Genomic DNA, 19,977 nt, shown 5'->3' on the forward strand with positions numbered 1-19,977 from the left:
GGTGCTTTTTAAGAATTGGTACGTCATTAAAGTGCACCTATTATGGTTTTCCAGATTTTACCTTTCATGTTGCGTGTTATAGAGCTGTTTGGGAATGTAAAAACAACATCTGAAAAGTTTCAAGAATCAAAACGCACAATCGACTCACAAAAGAAGGAATCGATTCTAAACAGCTGAATTGAATCGTTAGTGATTCCAGACTTTACTTCCTGTACTAATCTACGTGAGTTTGTAACAAAAAGCCCCTCTGATCTTCATCGTCTGCTCGCTGACAGACGGAGCTGAAACTCGTTACGGTAGTGGGCGTTTCCTTTTCCCGACACACGCTGACAGCAGTAGACTAATCACGACAGACTGGGACATCTGTCGAATCAGAGCAGAGTATGCTCTCTGAAAGGAGGAGTTTCGAATGAATCCTTTAGAACGGATCATTGAATGAGTCGTTTGTGACACTGGGGGGGAAAATGTAATGCTGCAGTTTAAATTATGAGCACGTTAAAGTGTTTGTTGACCTCGGATGCGTCTAAATCTATTGTATGTGAGCTTTAAAACAAAATTAATCACGTTTCAAAACCATAATAGGTGCACTTTAAGTAGTGTAATACGGTACAACTTATTATTTTGCACAGTTTTTTGCAAAGGAATTAGTAAAAACAACCTGAAAAACTGAGATCTCAGAATAGCTGTTTCTTTTTTGTAGAAAAGACGTCTAGTCCACTACTTTTTGGAATTACTGGTCCACTGGTAAATATTAATTAATAGTCGTGCAACCCCTAATATATTTATATGAAAAAAGACGGAAATCTTGGACATCCAGCATGTCTTGAGGTAAATAAAAAAATTGTATATGTATGTTTGTTTTTATATTTAAATTTTAACCTAACCTCATCTTTAGCAAGCGTTACAAATTTTACAATTTTGACAGCCAACAAACTGGATCTCAATGGAAAACCCTCGATCCCTTTTAAGAGCACTTCATGGCACGCTGTAAAAAATTCCGAGCATTTTCAGAGTCATTTCTAAGTGAAACTTCCTTCTAATCTGCTATCCAAACGAGGTTTCGAGAGAGTGTATTAATGGTTAATGGTTTGTGGTTAATCTGAGCTGCTGTGAGGTTTGTGCTACTTGTCGCTGCTGCTGCTGCAGGCCTCCTTCAGGTCCTCCTGGTGCTCGAAAGCAGCTCGGACGAACTGACTGAACACTCGATCCATGTAGCCTTCGCCGTGCGGGAAAAGCCCTTCGAGGAAGCCGATGTGCCCTCCGTGTGATGTCACCAAGAGAGCCACGTTTGGCGAGCGCTGAGCCAGAGCTACTGGGAAAGCTGCGGAGACGCAAAGAAAATAGTGAGGTGACCTCGATAAGACCAATAAACATCTTTCACACAAACAAGTGCTAATGGGTTTGTCTACTGGTTTCTCACCGTGTTTTGGGGAGAAGGGATCATCTGCGGCGTTGAGGCACAGCACAGGGACAGCCATCTGGGGCAGTTTGTTACACGGACTCGCGTCCTGGTAATAATCAACGCACGACTTGTAGCCAAACATCACAGATGTGAAGCGCTCGTCAAACTCACGAATCGTACGTGCCTGGACACAGAAATTTATTTACAAAATTATCATCAAGTATGTTTTAATCATTTATCTTATAGACAGGTATTGAATAGAAAGCAAGAATCAGACAATTAGGCTTATACCACAGTGCTGCTGAATTCTCAAATCTGATTGGTCAGAGGTTGGTTCATTTTCTACAGCAGCAGCTCTGACGGCTCCAAATCACAGTAACGAATACTTGTATGGCTACACGTATTCAAATATACGTGTAATTCTTGCTATGGGGAAGTTTTCTCTAAGGAAATGTTGAACATTTTTGGAAGGAGTCTCCAGTGTCGGCGCATTGTTATACTCTGAGGTAAAGCTTAGCTTTTCCATCATGGAAAGGACTTTATGTTTTACGGTTTCTCTGTAACGTGACATGTAACACGCGTGGTTTTGTTGTTGTTTGTTTTATTAACGTCGAGAGTTAAAGCTGTGAACGTTCCACAGCTTTAAACGCAACTATAAATGGATAAAAAAAAAAAAAAAAAGACCAGATGTTGTTTTTTACTTAATAAAAACATAAAATATATTGTTGGCAAACTGTTACGGTATAAAAGGATTAAAACACTTCAGTACGCATTGTTATAGGAAAAAGATCGTCTTCTGCATCGTAACAGTGACTCACTGCTTCATCACGCCATCCCGCTGTTGATTACTTTCCTATAAACGTATGACGTGAAGTGTTTTATTTCCTACTTCAATTAAAACAAAATGGAACAGCAATAGCTACAAAACTTTGCGTACCATACTTAAAGGTTTCTTCATGATCCTTTCAGTCGTTTGAGCGGATTATTTTTAACGCTGTTAACATGTTACTATTTCAACATTTACACTCACTTATAATCATGAAGAAACTGTATTATTATTATCTGTTTAATGAAACCTACCTAGTGTCTTCTGTCTTAAGGGTGTGCAAACTTTTGCACTTTCTATAATATTGGATCACAGAAGCAGGAGGACGTCAGGAATACGGGTGAATACCTTTAATACATGGTCTATGTCGATCACCTTCTCCAGGATCTTTCTGTGTCTGAGGAAAGAGTGAGACGCAAGCTGTTATATTTTAACACAGTTCCGTTTAAAGGCACAGTAGTCTTTTAAAAAGTAGTCTTACTAACACACATAACCTGGAAAAATACGTAGAAGAAGACTTTAAAAAATAATGTATTGCGTGGCTGAGAAAACCTGCACTGTGGTCTGAATTGCTTGGTGCGAGTTTGTGTTTGGATTGAAATCAGCAAGCGCCCAGCGCAGCCTGATCATTTATCTATGAGCAAAACAAAACCACTCTGGCCTTTCGAGAGATGAAATGCGGCAAAACCGGAAGAAACATTGCCATTATACTTTTTAGATCATTTCACATTCACTATCCTATTCGACTGTTATAATAAAAGCGGTAAAAACAGATCGTGAATCGATAATTAATAACGTAGACGATGAAAAAGGCGACCGGACGGTTAACCTGTTGATGGTGTGGCGCAGGTTACTGGTGAGATGGCGATTGAACAGCAGCTTGTTGATTGGCTGCTCCAGCGATTTGGAGGATTCGAACGAGTTCCAGCTCACGGACAGGGTGAGACCGGAGATCATCTTCGAGTCACGCCCTTTACGCGCCAGATAATTCAACAGCAGCATCCTGAGGGCGAGAGTGAGCAAGAAAATATTAAGTTACATCAATTGTGAGAAAGCAGGAGAGACAGAGAGAGAGAGAGAGAGAGAGAGAGAGAGAGAGAGAGAGAGGCAAAAGCAATCTAATACTAGATGACTAGATGCTAGATATTAGATGCTGTACACTGGCACCCCCTGCTGGCCATAAACTTAAACGTTCATCTTTAACAGTACTTTATGTTTCTCTACATGTGTGTAAGCATGCGCTGGTTTCTCACCCCCCAAGAGAGACCCCAGCTCCGAGCAGAGGGGCTTGTGGGTAGAGCTCTTTCACATGATTGACAGCTGTCTCCACGTCCTGAGTGTTGGCAGCACAGAATGTAAGAGGAGTCTGAGAGATAGAGGGAGAGAGAGGAGACGATTAGGGCGATGTGAGTCAGGTGAACTTTGCGACGTATTTTAGCGGTGTCACAAGGTCTCTGTATTGTCTGTGTGTTCCTGTGAGTGCTATAATACCTGATGTAGATAAGATATATGCTGTATGTGTTATGCAAGACAAACCGTGACTCAATGACATGCCTACGGTAAAGGAATCTGACCCCTCGGAAATTCTTCTCAACTCGTACAGATAGCTATTATTCTTAGACAGTGGTAAGAGATAAAAAAAGGTAGTTATAGATGATAATAAGGAATAACTCAGAAGGGCGTGTGTTGTTACAGGAAAATAGTCAACGACAGGGTGATGTTGTGGCCCAATACAAAGCCAAGTTACTGTTACTACCCTGAAGTGATTATTTTCCTTTAACAGAACGTCCCGGAGAGAATCCAGAACGAGTAAACTCCTCCATCCTGACGTCTTTCCAGTGAAACAAACATCTCCTTACATAGAACCTCAATAAATCAACCATATCAGCATTTACACGTTGGTTTTAAATCTGTTTATTCCAGCCATCTTCTTATGCTACAGTACTATAGAAACGTCAACGTATTACAACCAGGGCTTTAATATCAACCTAATATAACCTGCTGTTATGGAACATTAATCACCAGAGTATCCAACAGTGCTGTGGTATAAAATCCTAATAATAATTAGAATTAAAGCTGCAAGGGGGCATTTTCATCGGGCCAAGCACCCAGACTCGGTGAGCCGCACATTTGCTCACAGATGCGCTACAATTGTTGATCCGTTCATCTATTAGCTTTTTTTTTTTTTTCAGCAATCCGGGCAGTTTTTCCCCACTTAGTGCAAGTTTAGATAGGTCTCAAGATGATGTGAGCCAAATTTGGTGAAATTTAGAGGAAGATTTGCAAAAATGGTACAGATGCAAGCACTGTTGGCCTGTAGGTGGCGCTGGCATGAAATTTGTTGCACAGACTTTTACCAAATGGGGTCTATGAACTGCCATAGACACCCTAGCCAGAAGAAGAAATGGAAGAATAAGAAGAAATGGAAAAAGAAGAATAAGAAGAAATGGAATAATAATAATAAGAGGAAGAAGAAGAAGAAAAGGTAGAATAACAATAGGGCAGGGGTGTCCAATCTTATCCGCAAAGGGCCGGTGTGGGTGCAGGTTTTCGTTCCACCCAAGCAGGAGCCACACCTGATTCCACCTGTTTTATCAGTTGATCTTGGCTTTCAATAGACTCAGGTGTGGCTTCTGCTTGGTTGGAATGAAAACCTGCACCCACACCGGCCCTTTCCGGATAAGATTGGACACCCCTGCAATAGGGTGACCTTCGGTGCTTGGCCCCCTTATCATTCATTTGGGCTAGTAATATTGTGTTACAAAACTCTCAAGCCATCCTAACATTATTAATGACAACACAAGATTGCTGTATTTTGTCTCTAAAATGTTTTCTCTCCTTCCAGCATTTGTTAAATGTAAAGATTTAGTTAAATGCAAATCTTTTAGTGCCGAGAGCATGAAAAGAAAAGAAAAAAAAAAACAGGGAAAGGAAATGCGCAGGAAACAAATAGGGAAATAAATATTTCCTTACCAGCAACTCTTCTCCTCCAAAACCCCGGTTATTCATCACCACACACCTGAGAGAGTAAAAGTTAATGAGGACGGCAGGTTTCTCACAGAGTAACGTAACGAGCCGTGCCACACGTCAGCGTTCCTACACCTGTTATTCTTCTCACGTCAGTATCCATGTCTGTGTACAGTCTATACACACGCTCACCTGTATCCATGTTGTACGGCTTGCTGGACCATGTGCAGGACGTACGTCTGCCTGCTGTTTCCTGTCAGCCCGGGCAGGATTAGCACCGTAGGCCGGGACGAGGATTGTGGGTATTTTGCACTATCCAGGTTATCCGCCCAGTCTAGAGAGAGCTGCCCGCCATCACCTGTCCTGATTATCTCGCTGTGAAACAGTTGGGAATACGTTTTTTTTTTAAAACACCGTAACACAGAAGTCTCTTCTACTAAACACTGTAGAATTTACATTTCCATACTTGCGATATGTGACAGCAGGGCAGGACTTGATGAAGACACGCACGAGCGTCTGCACTCGGCCGCCCCAGCACCACGGCGTTGGGCAAAACCGCTCCAACACAACGGGGCAGTGTGTGTGCAAGAACGCCCGGAATCCGTCGGCACACATCAACACCGGTACCTGCAAGCATTTAGTACAAACGGCGTAAAAAAAAATATTCACACGCACACAAATACACAAACGTATGCACTCACCACTAGCGACACGACTACTAGAAGTCGACCTATGGACCGGTTTTGCCTTTCATTTCCAAATTAACTAGGAATAAAACCACCACAGAAACAGCCACACAATCACAATCATTATACAGCAGTGAAGATTTCATTGGTAAAGTTGAAAATATTAGATACATATCAAACCCCTGATTAAAAAACCTGACCTCGACGGTCGACGCTGTCAACTGTCCAGCTATAGACCAATATCAAATCTCCCCTTTATCTCCAAGATACCGAGATTAAATTTGGTATTCCACAAGGTTCTGTTTTAGGCCCACTGCTTTTTACTTTATATATGCTACCTCTAGGTCAGATTATTCATAAACATGGAATTATCTTCCACGGTTATGCTGATGTTACACAGCTGTATGTTTCAGCGAAGCCAGAGGACAGACAGTAGCTCAATAAAGTTGAGGAATGTGTAAAGGACATTAGATGTTGGATGCTAACTAACTTCCTCTTACTTAATTCTGACAAGACAGAAGTACTTGTACTAGGACCACGTGTAGCTAGTAGTAATCCTTCTGATTACACAGTAGCTCTGGATGGACTTTATGTTTCATCATGTGCAGCAGTAAAATACCTTGGAGTGATTATTGACTCCAGTCTATCATTTGATGCTCATGTAGATAATATGACTAGGATAGCCTTCGTTCATCTCAGAAATATTGCTAGGATAAGAAATATAATGTCACTACATGATGCGGAAATATTAGTTCATGCTTTCGTCACCTCTAGACTAGATTACTGTAATTCCTTACTGTCTGAATGTTCCAGTAGGGGCATAAACAAACTCCAGTTAGTCCAGAATGCAGCTGCTAGAGTCCTTACTAGAAACATAAGATACGACCACATCACCCCGATCTTATCCACACTGCTTTGGTTCCCAGTGAAATCTCGCATTGATTATAAAATATTACTACTGACCTATAAAACACTAAACGGTCTCACGCCACAGTACCTAATCGAACTTTTGGTTTTTTATGATCCGCCACGCCTACTTAGATCAAAAGGTGCAGGCTATTTGTTGCTACCTTGAATAGTGAAGGCTACAGCAGGGGGAAGAGCTTTCTCTTACAAAGCCCCACAGTTATGGAATAGCCTTCCAATTAGTGTTCAGGACTCAGACACAGTCTCGGTGTTTAAGTCTAGGCTGAAAACGTATTTGTTTTCTCAAGCCGACCATGAATAGACTTTCTTTTACACAAAGTACACAGTCTGGCTACAGCCTGGAGATTGCTGAGAATGGTACCGCTTGAAGTACCATGGAGATGGTCTTGGACCTCAATTCCACACGGACATTCTTGCTGTGGTTGCTGGGAAAAGGTTGCTGTGATGGCCTTGGGACTGCAATTACCACATGCAGATTTGCACTCAGGTCTGCTTTAGAGAACAGTAGACTAGTTCAACAAAACAGACTTCAGATAAAAACCATCATGAACTTTCTTTTACTTTCACACTATCCGTTGTTCCCCAGATGAGCACGGGTTCCCTTCTGAGTCCGGTTCCTCTCAAGGTTTCTTCCTCATATCATCTCAGGGAGTTTTTCCCCTCACCACCGTCGCTCAATAGGGATAAACTCACACACTTAAAATCTCAATCCTGTGTTTATATATTTCTGTAAAGCTGCTCTGAGACAATATCCGTTGTTAAAAGCGCTACACAAATCAAATTGAAATGAATTGAATGGAAGTATGACTCGTGTCCTTTCCGGTTCAACAGTTCAAATGACTGAGGAAGAAAAAAAAGAAGAAGAAGAAAAAAAAAAGAAGGTGATGAGAGAACGACTCATTATAACATTAAATGTATCAATAAACAGATAAAAACTACAACAATTGTTACTGTTGACTAAACTGCTGTGGGATGAGAGGAATAAAACACTCAACAGCAGGACGTGGTGTTACAGGAAAGCGCACTGTTGTTGATTATTTTCCTACAACATCATGACACAGAATGTTTTATTCCTTTACACAAAAATGATTAAAAAAAAATAAGATGAAGACTTCATGTCACTGACCTGAGCCTTGCTGCTGCCATACAGGTACAAAAGTGAAGCTGTAACTGCTCCTAAAACTACAGTACAGGGTGTAGAGCTGATGTACTTCACACACACTCCCCACAGGTCGGAATGAAATAACGGCATTGTTGTGATTTTTAATAACCAAGTTTAATTTCTGTAGAGTGATGAACACAACAAACAAACACCAACACACACACAGAGCCGGTGACAGATAAACAACTTCCCTTCCTTTCAGAGAATGTGGGGCAAAGGGGACGGACATGAGAGCAGCTAATGGCACATTTAAACGTTTTTAAACGTCTACGGTGAACAAAAAATATTTATTATTAATTATGAATTCACAAGCTGACGCGCTTGACAAACAAAACTTACAAAATTACAATAAAATACTATTTTTTTAAAAAAAAAATGTCCTTGTAAGAATACAAAATGAATTGAAATGTTTTTACTTTAACTTCCGGTGTGTTCCAATCCTATATTTCTCGACATGTAGGGCACTATATACAAGCCGCGCATGCCCGTTATGACACGCCCTACCTAGTGCACTAGTAAAGAAAGTAGGACGCCATTTGAAACACGGCCTCGAGAGGAATAAGGGGAAAAAGGACCCCAAGGTGTCCGTGTACTTGCCTTGATAAAACGATGCATAGCGGAACTCTTCTTAAAATGTCGTTCAGAGAGCGATGTGGCTTTTGAAACCGAGTGTGAAATCAACACGATAAATAAAAGTGGTGCTGTTTTTGCTTTGTCCGAGAGAAAACACCTGTAAAACTGTATAAACCTCGTAAGCAGGGTGTAACTTCGAAAACGACCGGTGAGGGGGGATCATCTGTTCTTTGTGATTGTGTCGCCCTCTGGTGAACTGGGAAATACATAACAGAAAGAAATGAATGATGTAAAAATCAGTACGTTTACATGAACAACAAAAATCCGATAGTAACCCGATTAAGACGATACACTGATTAATATCAACATGTAAACAGCGATTATTGATGACCTTAAGCCGACTAAAGTCATACTTGAAGTAAACACAAATCAAATTAAGACACGTGGAGTATTCCTGTTTTAATCGCATTATCGACGTGCGTTAGACATGTACACATTCACTGCATTTTGCCACAGGACACGATCACACACGGCAGCACTCAACCGTTTGACGGCAAACGAGAGAGCACGGCTGCGTCCGAAACCGTGTACTTACCTGCTATATAGTAGGCGTAATACACGTATTTTAGCTACTATATAGTAGGCAAGTATGTGGTTTGGGAGGAAGCCCACGGCTTCAAGCAGTCGTGTATTTGCACGTACAGCATGACAATTAATTAACTGCACTTGAAGCTTTCGTAAAATTAAAAATGAAACACCCAAAACTGTATACGGTCCCATAACGAAGACGAACTGTACGTCGATACGTGAAATTCTGGAGGGAACGTCGGACGGCGTGGCGCAGTGACGTAATGATGTGTGCCGTTAATCGATCTATGTTCTATGACATGTAAAACTGGTACATGAAATGAATATTCTAAAAGCGACTCATGTAAAACACCTTAATCATAATATTGTCTTATTCAGAATAAGATCAATAATTGTCCATGTAAACGTAGTCACTGTTGATTCAGTGTTGGTCTGCTATCTGGGTTGTCTCTTGAAAACATAGCATTTGTAAATGAATGTATTGAGTGAACTCATGATATCTAAAAAGACACTCACTGGCGCCTCCTACTGGTGTAACTATGTAACTTACAGAAATGTGCACTGAAAGAACGAATCTTTTTGGTGCAAAAGGAATAAAAATATGTGTCTCATTGGGATGAACTGAAATGACTACCGCTAGCTGTAACACGAAAATTGTGCATTTTTGGGGGTGGTGGTGTTAACGATACCCCCCCATCCCATTTTGAGCATGCACCTGCTGCTTTCCCCCTTTACAGTGCATTGGGCTGAGAGCTGCTTAAGTTTCGATTTTGTTTCCTCACAGGCTTCCGATTTTCTTTCACTCACTCTGTCTGTCTGTGGCGCACTTTCTTTACAAGCCTGCTATTTGTATTGTTCTCTGCAGAATAACCTTCTCCATTATGGCTTCCATCGTGTCTTCCCTGGGCAGTAAGAAGAAGGTCAGGCTGCAGAAGTTTTTCTCCAGTCCTGTTCATTTTTTTCTTCTGTACAAGAGCAGTCGTTTTAGGAACACCTTCGATCAGCTCCTCTCCAGCTTCGACAACTCTGGCAAATTTTTGCTCTCAGTGTTTCAGCAGTCAGGGTCAGTCAGAGGAGCTTTCATGAGTAAATCCCTGAGACATGGGACTGAGTTTTCTGACACAGAGGCATTTGTGTTTGAGATGGATGAGAACGATGCCAAACATTTTCTGGTGAAAAACCCCGCAGAAGCTATCAGGGTCAGCGAACAATCTTCAGTTCAAAACAGCGGGCTCTGGCATAAAACTTCTCAGAGTTCAGGTTCTATCTCTTTTGGAAGCTGCTTAAACTTAAGGTTGGATAATGGCTGCTGGTATGTGAGCTTCTGCACAGACATGACCTATGGCACAAAATGGGCACAGGAGAAAAACATTCACTATGTAGATGTGGAGCTGCACCGAGTCGAAGGTACATTTAACAACCACAGATGTCAAAATATAAACTCAAACTTTGACCTCAAATTTTGTTTGCTTCTTGCTTCTCTTTTAGATGTGGGTGATGTTTTACCCAACCCTTGGAGAGAGGTATCCTGGAATGATGTGTGAGTCTCTCTTTCTCTCTCTTATTAGTAAAATAATAAAAAATAAAATAATATAATAATAATACTTTCCAAAGAAACCAGACATCTTGGACAAAGGTCCTTCATCAGCTGTTCAAACGCTTTCCTACAATCTCAGAAGCTCTCTCTCTCTCTCTCTCTCTCTCTCTTTCTCTCTCTTTGTATATATACACACACATACACACTCAGCAGTCATTTTAATAGGAACAAGTGTACACCTGCTCATCATCAACCAGTCGTGGCATCAGCACCATGCGCAAAATCATACCGACACAGATCAAAAGCTTCAGTTAATGTTCACATCAAATAACAGAATGGGGAAAATCTTTAGTTTGAGTATTTCAGATACTGCTGTTCTCCTGGGATTTTCATACACAACAGTGTCTAGAGATTACATAGAATCGTGCAAAAAAAAAAATAAAACCCACACAAACATCGTGAGTGCGGAGCGTTTGCAGGTTGAAACACCTCGTTGATGAGAGAGATCGGAGGAGAATGACCAGACTGGTCTGAGCTGACAGGAAGTCTAAAGCAACTCAAATAATCACTCTTTACAACCGTGGTGAGCAGAAAAGCATTTAAGAATATATAACACATCAAACCTTGAGGTGGATGAGTTACAGCGGGAGAAGACCGCATCGGGTTCCATTGCGGTAAGCCAAAAACAGGAATCTGAAGCTTTCACGGGCACAGACTCACCCAAACCAGACAGTTTAAGATTTTTTTAAAGATTTTTTTTTTCCTAACAGGAACATAAAACATCTGAATGGGACAAAAAAGAGAATCTGTAAGTTTTTGAAATGATATTTGAGAGGAGGAAAGTATAGTTACTCAAAATGTACAAAAGTATTGAATCACAGCCATGCTAAGAAGAAATGTGAATATCATTCTGAAATTGTCACTTTGGGTATTATTTATTGCCAGAAAGGTGTTAATTCCACCTGGTGCCCTGAGCCCTACAGTCTTATTCCTGAATTTGATCATGTTGACATAGTTGAACCTTACCTAAGTTGAACATGCATAGAGGTAAAAAATGCATTCATTTACCAATCCATACAGTTTGATATCTACTTGCTGGTTTAACAAAGGGCTTTCGGAGGCCAAATGTAGTGACAAGGCCAGGCAGGGTCAAAATACTAAAGGTAAGAAGTGCAATCAAATCCAAAGGCTAAGCAAATATATCAACCCCCCAAAAAAACCACAGCTCAAATGCTGTCTGCATGTGAAGACATTCACAATTCGGAGGAGGGTGCTCACTGGCAATTTGACAGAGAAATGTCTGGGTTAGATGTTACAGCTGTTCCGTGCAGCCATCTATGATTATATTGTTCTCCAGAACAAGAACAATTTTAACATTGTAACCTGCAGATGAACTGGTTATATTTTGGAATTGATACAAATAGGGTCATGGTGTGAAATTGTTTTTCTTCGAAAGCTTCCTTTCTGCTTGAAGTATATTTTAATGGTATTTGAGGCATACAAATTACTCACAACAAGGACTAGAATGGGTGGAAGATGAATCCCTGTCAATGCCTTTGGCATCAAGTTCTACTTGTTATGTTTTGCGGCTAGTAATCCATGGGTCCAGATGGATCTTCCAAGATCCAAGATAATGACCTCAAACGTACAATTAAACAATTAAATGGTTGCAATCAGTGTTTTGCCATGTCCATCTGCAATGGCAAATGCTATTTATTTTGCATATATTCATTAGTGCTCATTACTGTTAAGACCCATAAATATATTCTGTACCTTTTGTCGCAACGGACCGACAGGCGGCGCACGAGAGACTAAAATCGCTCCTCCCGTGGTGGTGCTGAAGAGACGGCTCCGCTTCAGCACCACCAATGTTTTGGACAGCCGGAGAGCACGTGGCGGCGGGGCTGCCGATGTCTGGTGATTGGTGCGCGGCACGGGAGAATTCCACCATCCAGCAGGCAAGGGGAGAGTATAGAAGGGCGCTATTCCGCTCGCAAGGGGAGAGAACTCTCGCAGTACATGTACAAGATGCTTATCGGCGAGTGTGTGCCTACTAATCGTCATTGTGTGTGTTTTCTTTTCCCAGACGACTTAGACGCGAGCAAAGACTCCGCCCCCTGGCTGCAAACGTGGCGTTGCCTGACGGCCGAACGAAACCCCCGTCACTCAGGAAAGCCTCGGCGTGACTCCGGCAACCCCGCAGACAACTGAGACCTTCACCTCACGATTACACGCCCACCTACACCCACCAGACTGTCCTGAATAATGATCCTCCACAGCAACACCAAAACGGCCTCCCGTGTGTCTGTGCTCCGCCCACCGCTGGATAGTTTCTTTACACTTTATAGACTGCGCTAGTGTTCAATTGCCTCTGTTGTTTAGGACAAGGGACAATCTGAGGAAGGATTTTGTCTCTTACAAGCTGTTGTTGAAGTCTCTTCCCCGGGTGAAGGCTTTACTCTTGGGCCCTGTGGGTTCTGGGAAGTCCAGCTTCATCAACTCTCTCAGATCCACAGTGTACAAGCGCATCGTACATTTGCCCAACATCAGCACAGCAGTGGAGGGGTTCACCCAGAAGGTCATAAAAAATGTCAAATATTGCTTGATAATGGGTTTTAAACATAGCAAAACTCAAGGCTGCTCCTGTATACAGCATTCCCATGATATCTATGTAGTATGTTTATTATAAAGACAGTAACTTGCACTGGCCTTGTTCAGAGGTTGTATGCTCTAGAACATGTTTACCTATATTGATTTATTATATAGTGGGGTTCTAATTATTTTGTCTTGGCCATTTACACTGCACAATTTCCATTTGACTCATAGTGCATTGATGGTTAATGCCTGGGTGTTGCCATTTTGATTGGGTGCAAACCAAATTTTTTATGTTTGTGTTCTGTTGCTATTGTGGTTGCTATTTTAACGGATTGAGCTGACTCGGGTAAGATTTTATAGCCCTGATGCAGAGATACAAATTTATTAAATGGGTCCTGACCCATTTGTTCCAATAAGGGGTCTCATTTATCAAAGCATGCATAGAACAAGTATGAGCATAAGAGTTTGTCTAATAAATAAATGCATTTAAAAATATATATTTTGAGTATGTGTGTATCTTCTATTGCCACAATTACATTTAGAAACTCTAATGGTATGAACATTCATAATTTTTTGCTGTCTTTTCCACTGCTGGTTTTGGCAATGTAATGTATGGTCATGTGAGCGGTATGAATAAAGGTAAAATGAGTCATTATTCAACTTGTAGTTGGTTGGGAGCACCAAAATCAGTAATTACCCTTCAATTATGCTGATATGATTGACAGTAAGTGGGATGGGACCTCAGTTTACTTTGCTATTACACTTTTCTACCACTAGGGTTGAATATATGAATCTCTCTCTCTCATATATATATATATATATATATATATATATATATATATATATATATATATATCTGTTACTGAACGAGACTTGGACAGGAAGTAAGCGCAGGAGGGAAGTCTTTATTTGATACTCAAACAGAGGACATGGAACGGAAACACTAATTGAACTAAGGCCAGAACACTCCTAAAACTAATACATGAACGTTCTTTAATCCAAGACATGAACCCTCCTTCAACTAAGACATGAACGTTCCTTAAACTAAGGTAGGAAACACTCATCTAACTTAGGTATGGCATAAACACTTAACTGAGGCATGACATGAACACTCAACTATGGCATGACATGAACACTCAACTTGCTTGGCTTGGTGTTGCTTTGCTGCAACTCTTTAGCTTTGTCTCTCTTAGTCCAGTCCCGATTCGCGTGGGTAGATTCAGTTTAGTTCAGCTTAATGCGCAGCAACACGAGGCGTTTAAATAACTAACATGATTAATCTAAACCAAAGACACCTGGGTTAAATCAAGGACATCCTCAAACAGAAACTAGAACTTGGGCAGGAAGCGAATGAAAACAAAGAGTCACGTGAGCCGCATAGCAACCGCGCCGCAGTGCCATCTGCCGACGGTGGCGTAACAGAACCCCCCTCCAATGGGGGTCCTGGGCCCCTGTGTAATCGGTCTCTTGATGCCTCGGAAAACAGGGCAGCCTCCACCAAGCAGCAGACAGGCGGAGCACCACCCCCAGCGGGACTGAAGCTTGGGGCGGCGCCCCCAGCGGGTCTGGAAGGCTGGGCGGCGTCCCCAGCGGGACTAGAGGGCTGGTTGACTTCCTCTGCGAAGCAGGAAAGCAAAGAGACGTCCTCCTCAATGCAGGTAAACAGAGCACTGTACTGTGTGGGGCAGGCGAATGGAATACCGTCCTCCGCGGAGTAGTCAAACAGAACGGCATACTCAGTGGTGCAGGACAGCAGGACAACTTCCTCGGCTGGGCAGGGCAGCGGGACAGCCTCCTCAGCTGGGTTGGACAGCGGGACGGCTTCCTCGGCTGGGCAGGGCAGCAGGACAGCCTCCTCGGCTGGGCTGGGCAGCAGGACAGCTTCCTCGGCTGGGCAGGGCAGCAGGACAGCTTCCTCGGCTGGGCTGGGCAGCGGGACAGCTTCCTCAGTAGATGAGACCTCCCCGTAGGTCTCTGGCTGGAGCTCCGAGGTCACCGGGTTGACCTCTGGGGGGAGCTCCACAGCCGAGACCTCGCCGTAGACCTCTGGCTGGAGCTCCGAGATCACCGGTTTGACCTCCGACGGGGGCCCAGAGGTTGCCCTGTTAACCTCGGGCTGGAGCTCCACAGCTGAGACCTCCCTGTAGGTCTCACGCTGGAGCTCTGAGGCCGCCATGTTGACCTCAGACGGGAGCCCAGAGGTTGCCATGTTAACCTCGGGCTGGAGCTCCACAGCTGAGACCTCCCCGTTAGTCTCAAGCCGGAGCTCTGAGGCCGCCATGTTGACCTCAGACGGGAGCCCTGAGGTTGCCCTGTTAACCTCGGGCTGGAGCTCCACCACGTCGACCGGAACCTGAAGCGAAGCTGCTGCTTCTATCCAGTCCAGCCATGTATAATAGAGGTGGAATGGTCAGTCCTCCCTGTCCATTACTTTGATTCCTGTCACCAGTATATCCAGGTGGTTTGCTTGCCCCGGCTGCGAGAACTCCTTCAGAAAAAGTTCTGAGAACTGGGTGACGTCATAGAGGGCACTGGACCCTGAACGGGCCAGCTGCTCTGCCCAATCCCGGGCCGGGTCATAAAACCGAGATACTAGGAAGCCAAGCCACTGTTTCCCGGTAGGCTTGGGGGCCGCCAGGCTCGCAAAGTACACCTGGCTGTGAAACAGGAACAGCAGCGGGTGGGATCCCCACCCATATGTTTCCAGCGGGAGTTCAGCGGCCGTACTCTGTGGAAACTGCACGGACTTGTAATGTGGCCAGTAGTCTGATCGCCTCCCGACCAGGTGCTCTCCTGCTACTTCCCTGCTCGGGCGCGGCATTCTGTTACGGAACAAGAGTTGGACAGGAAGTAAGCGCAGGAGGGAAGTCTTTATTTGATACTCAAACAGAGGACATGGAACGGAAACACTAATTGAACTAAGGCCTGAACACTCCTTAAACTAATACATGAACGTTCTTTAATCCAAGACATGAACCCTCCTTCAACTAAGACATGAACGTTCCATAAATTAAGACATTAACATTCCTTAAACTAAGGTAGGAAACACTCATCTAACTGAGGTATGGCATGAACACTTAACTATGGCTTGACATGAACACACAACAATGGCATGGTATGAACACTCAACTATGGCATGGCATGAACACTCAACTATGGCATGGCATGAACACTCAACTATGGCATGGCATGAACACTCAACTATGGCATGGCATAAACACACAACTTGCTTGGCTTGGTGTTGCTTTGCTGCAACTCTTTAGCTTTGTCTCTCTTAGTCCAGTCCCAATTCGCGTGGGTAGATTCAGTTTAGTTCAGCTTAATGCCGCGCAACGTGCGCAGCAACACGAGGCGTTTAAATAACTAACATGATTAATCTAAACCAAAGACACCTGGGTTAAATCAAGGACATCCTCAAACAGAAACTAGAACTCGGGCAGGAAGCGAATGAAAACAAAGAGTCACGTGAGCCGCATAGCAACTCTATATATATGAGATAGATATATATAAATCGCTGGGCATTATTGATGATGCCCTGAAGTTTGGCAGCACTTTATTTTAATCTTTTTACATGTTATTGTAGTTTGTTCTTTTCTTAGTTTCCATCAGTTACGTGGGAAGGACCCCAGGTCCAACCTCCAAATGCTTGGGGAGCCTGGACCTTTGCCTTTGCTCTCTCTCTCTTTTTTTTGGTCCATAATTCATAGGCTTCCATGGGTGGGTTTTCCCCCCCTCTTTCAGACCCTGCAAATATTAACCATATATCTACATTCAAAATGTAATCTGTTTTGCCAACTCCAGCGTTCAGTTATCAGTAGTTGATTCATTTATGAGAGAAACATTAACTCTTTGATGTTTAATAATTGATGGAATAAGGCTAGCTCCACAACTATATACCCAGTGAGGCTGTTACAGTCAATAACATGTCAACGGCACTGCTGTAACAACCACCAGATTATTATTTGGCATGGTTCCAGGTTGCCCACAGCAAAGTCACACTGCCAGTTCAATTTAAATAAAATAAATATGTAAAACATGGAATAAATATGTAAATGTCACTTTTTTTCATGGCTGATTTGTATAGCTACGAAAAGTGAACCCAAATCATCAAGGAATGATTTATTCCCGAAGGTAAATAAATGGCCCTCAACCTCTACAGCTTTCGTGATACTACGAAAAGAAATATTTACAATAGGTTGCAATATATATACAATGGCAAGAAAAAGTATGTGAACCTTTTGGAATTTCATGGATTTCTGCATAAATTTGTCATAAAATGTGATCTGATCTTCATCTAAGTCAAGGGTATTGACAAATATAATGTGTCTAAAATAATAACACAAAGAAATTCTGATCTTTCATGTCTTTATTGAGAACAACCCAAAAAACCTCATAGTGCTTGTGGAAAAAGTATGTGAACCCTTGAGTTAATGACCTGAAAAAAGCTAATTGGAATCAGGTTTTATCACACCTGGAGTCTCGTTAAGAAAATGGGTTTGGAGGTGCGGACTACAGCTACTTTGACTGATAAAAACCCCTCAAAAGCCCCACAAAAGGAGTTTGCTCTGCACAAATAGCACACACTTATGTGAGCCATGCCTCGCCAAAAAGAGCTTTCAGAGGATCTATGATCAAGAATTGTTGATTTACATAAAGCTGGCAAGGGTTACAGAGTGATTTCAAAGACTTTAGAAATTCACAAGTCTACAGTTAGGCAAACATTCTACAAATGGAGACACTTTGGGACTGTTGCTACTCTACCAAGAAGTGGACGCCCAGTCAAAATGACACCAAGAGCACAATGAAGACTCATCAATGAGGTAAAGAAACAACCCTGAATGACAGCCAAAGATTTGAAGGCATCATTGGAACTGGCTAACATCTCTGTTCATGAGTCTACAGTACGTAAAACATTGAACAAGCAGGGTATCTACGGCGGGACACCACAAAGGAAGCCACTGGTTACTAAAAAGAATATTGCTGCACGCCTGAAGTTTGCAAAAGAGCACATTGACACTCCACAGCGGTATTGGCAAAATGTTTTGTGGACTGATGAAACTAAGATTGAACTATTTGGAAAAACCACACAGCACTAGATCTGGCATAGAAAGGGCATGGCATATCATCATGAAAACATCATCCCAACCGTAAAGTACGGTGGAGGAAACATCATGATTTGGGCCTGCTTTGCTGCATCAAGGCCTGGCCAGCTTGCAATCATTGGGGGAAGCTGAATCCCCAGGTATATCAGACAATTCTTCAGGATAATGTGAGAATGTCTGTGCGTCAGCTGAAACTGTGTAGAAGTCTGGTGATGCAACAGGACAACGGCCCAAAACACTGGAGGAAGTCCACAACAGAATGGCTTCAGAAAAACAAAATCCGCCTTTTGGAGTGGCCGAGTCAGAGCCCAGACCTCAACCCAATAGAGATGCTATGGAATGACTTGAAGAGAGCCATACACATGAGATGTCCAAAGAATATGACCGAGCTAAAGCAGTTCTGCCAGGAAGAATGGGCTAAAATTCCTCCTGAACGATGTGCAGGTCTGATCCACAGCTACAGGAAGTGCCTGGTTGAGGTTATTGCTGCCAAGTGGGGGTCAACCAGTTATTAATTCTAAGGGTTCACTTACTTTTTCTACTGCCATTTTGAATGTTGAATGAGTGTGTTCAATAAAGACATGAGGGATCAGAATTTATTTTGTGTTATTATTTTAAACACATTATATACCCTTAATACCCTTGGCTTAGATGAAGATCAGATCACATTTTATGACAAATTTATTCAGAAAACCATGAAATTCCAAAAGGTTCACACACTTTTTCTTGCCACTAATATATATATATATATATATATATATATATATATATATATATATATATATATATATATATATACACACATACACATACACACGCGCACACACACACAAGTAAGGCGTCCACTCAGCCACAACATATAAGGCAATAGCCTACCTAAACACCACGATAGGAAATCTTCTCCTCTCTACTCCCCTTGCACAACGTCAGCAGGTCCAATTAAGGCGGAGTGATCGGTGAGAGTGAAACAAGGGGGGAGAGAGAGAGAGAGAACACATCAGCACAATACTTCTCCTGACGTAACAGGTGTGGTATACACACTCTCTTAACCACCAAGGTTCATTAGAATCACCTGAATACCTTCTTGGGCATGTGCATGCTGAGACCTGTCAACAAAGTCATGAAGTGATGTGTTATAAATACTACTGTCATACAACTATCATTTCCTTTCCGCTTCTCACCGTGTACACTTGTCAGACCACATGTGAGCTATCTGCTTAACAGCTACATGTAATCTGTTATAAAATGTCATAAATGTACCATGACTATTCAGAATGGGGTGAAGCATGGGAACAAAATTAGCCCCTTAATGCCAGTCCTCACAAACCCGGACATAAGTGTCTCTAAACACTGCACTCATAAACAAATCAAAAACATACTCCACAGCTACAAAAATTCACCTCAGTAGTAAAATGTAACAATTGACAATTTATACAAGGTTGTTGGAAGTTTGCTGGTCTTAAAACCTCACACTTACCACAAATACACATGGGATACGTCAAGTAAACATCGCATCAATACCTCAGTCAATTCACAGCTCCATTCCTGTACTCAGTACTGGCAGCAGAGAGAACAGCAGCATCCTTCAATTTCAGGCTGTTTTGACAAATCA

The 19,977-nt window shown here is 42.4% G+C and overlaps 2 protein-coding genes across 3 annotated transcripts in view; one reads left to right on the forward strand and one right to left on the reverse strand.

The window, feature by feature from the left end:
• Positions 1-684: 684 nt before the first annotated feature.
• LOC128619528 (phospholipase ABHD3-like) lies at positions 685-10,005 on the reverse strand. 2 transcript variants are annotated; one of them, XM_053643766.1, is made up of 9 exons: positions 8,568-10,005; positions 5,662-5,822; positions 5,388-5,570; positions 5,202-5,247; positions 3,482-3,594; positions 3,058-3,231; positions 2,577-2,625; positions 1,421-1,586; positions 685-1,321 (listed from the first exon to the last, which is right to left on the reverse strand). In XM_053643766.1, the coding sequence occupies exons 1-9, from the start codon at positions 8,583-8,585 to the stop codon at positions 1,122-1,124; spliced, it is 1,110 nt and encodes a 369-aa protein (XP_053499741.1). In that variant the 5' UTR covers positions 8,586-10,005; the 3' UTR covers positions 685-1,121. The 2 variants fall into 2 exon arrangements, with proteins under 2 accessions (XP_053499741.1, XP_053499735.1); XM_053643760.1 differs by lacking the exon at positions 8,568-10,005 and adding an exon at positions 7,935-8,560.
• Positions 9,930-19,977, forward strand: part of LOC128619513 (interferon-induced protein 44-like) — a 44,521-nt gene continuing 34,473 nt past the window's right edge. Inside the window, exons 1-2 of the mRNA XM_053643734.1 lie at positions 9,930-10,538; positions 10,620-10,671. Of these exons, the coding sequence (XP_053499709.1) occupies positions 10,013-10,538; positions 10,620-10,671 (578 nt within the window). The 5' untranslated portion in view covers positions 9,930-10,012. The remainder of the gene's footprint in view (positions 10,539-10,619; positions 10,672-19,977) is intronic.

Source organism: Ictalurus furcatus, chromosome 2 (assembly GCF_023375685.1).
Source record: "Ictalurus furcatus strain D&B chromosome 2, Billie_1.0, whole genome shotgun sequence".
Classification (NCBI taxonomy): domain Eukaryota; kingdom Metazoa; phylum Chordata; class Actinopteri; order Siluriformes; family Ictaluridae; genus Ictalurus; species Ictalurus furcatus.

Bases quoted from the DNA above. Each gene is read 5' to 3' on its own strand.
- LOC128619528 (XM_053643760.1), bottom strand. From the start codon at position 8,060: ATGCCGTTATTTCATTCCGACCTGTGGGGAGTGTGTGTGAAGTACATC. The intron at 5,248-5,387 runs GTGAGCGTGTGT...TTACTCTCTCAG, and splicing joins GCCGTACAACATGGATACAG to GTGTGTGGTGATGAATAACC. The intron at 2,626-3,057 runs GTTAACCGTCCG...CTCTTTCCTCAG, and splicing joins CTGCGCCACACCATCAACAG to ACACAGAAAGATCCTGGAGA.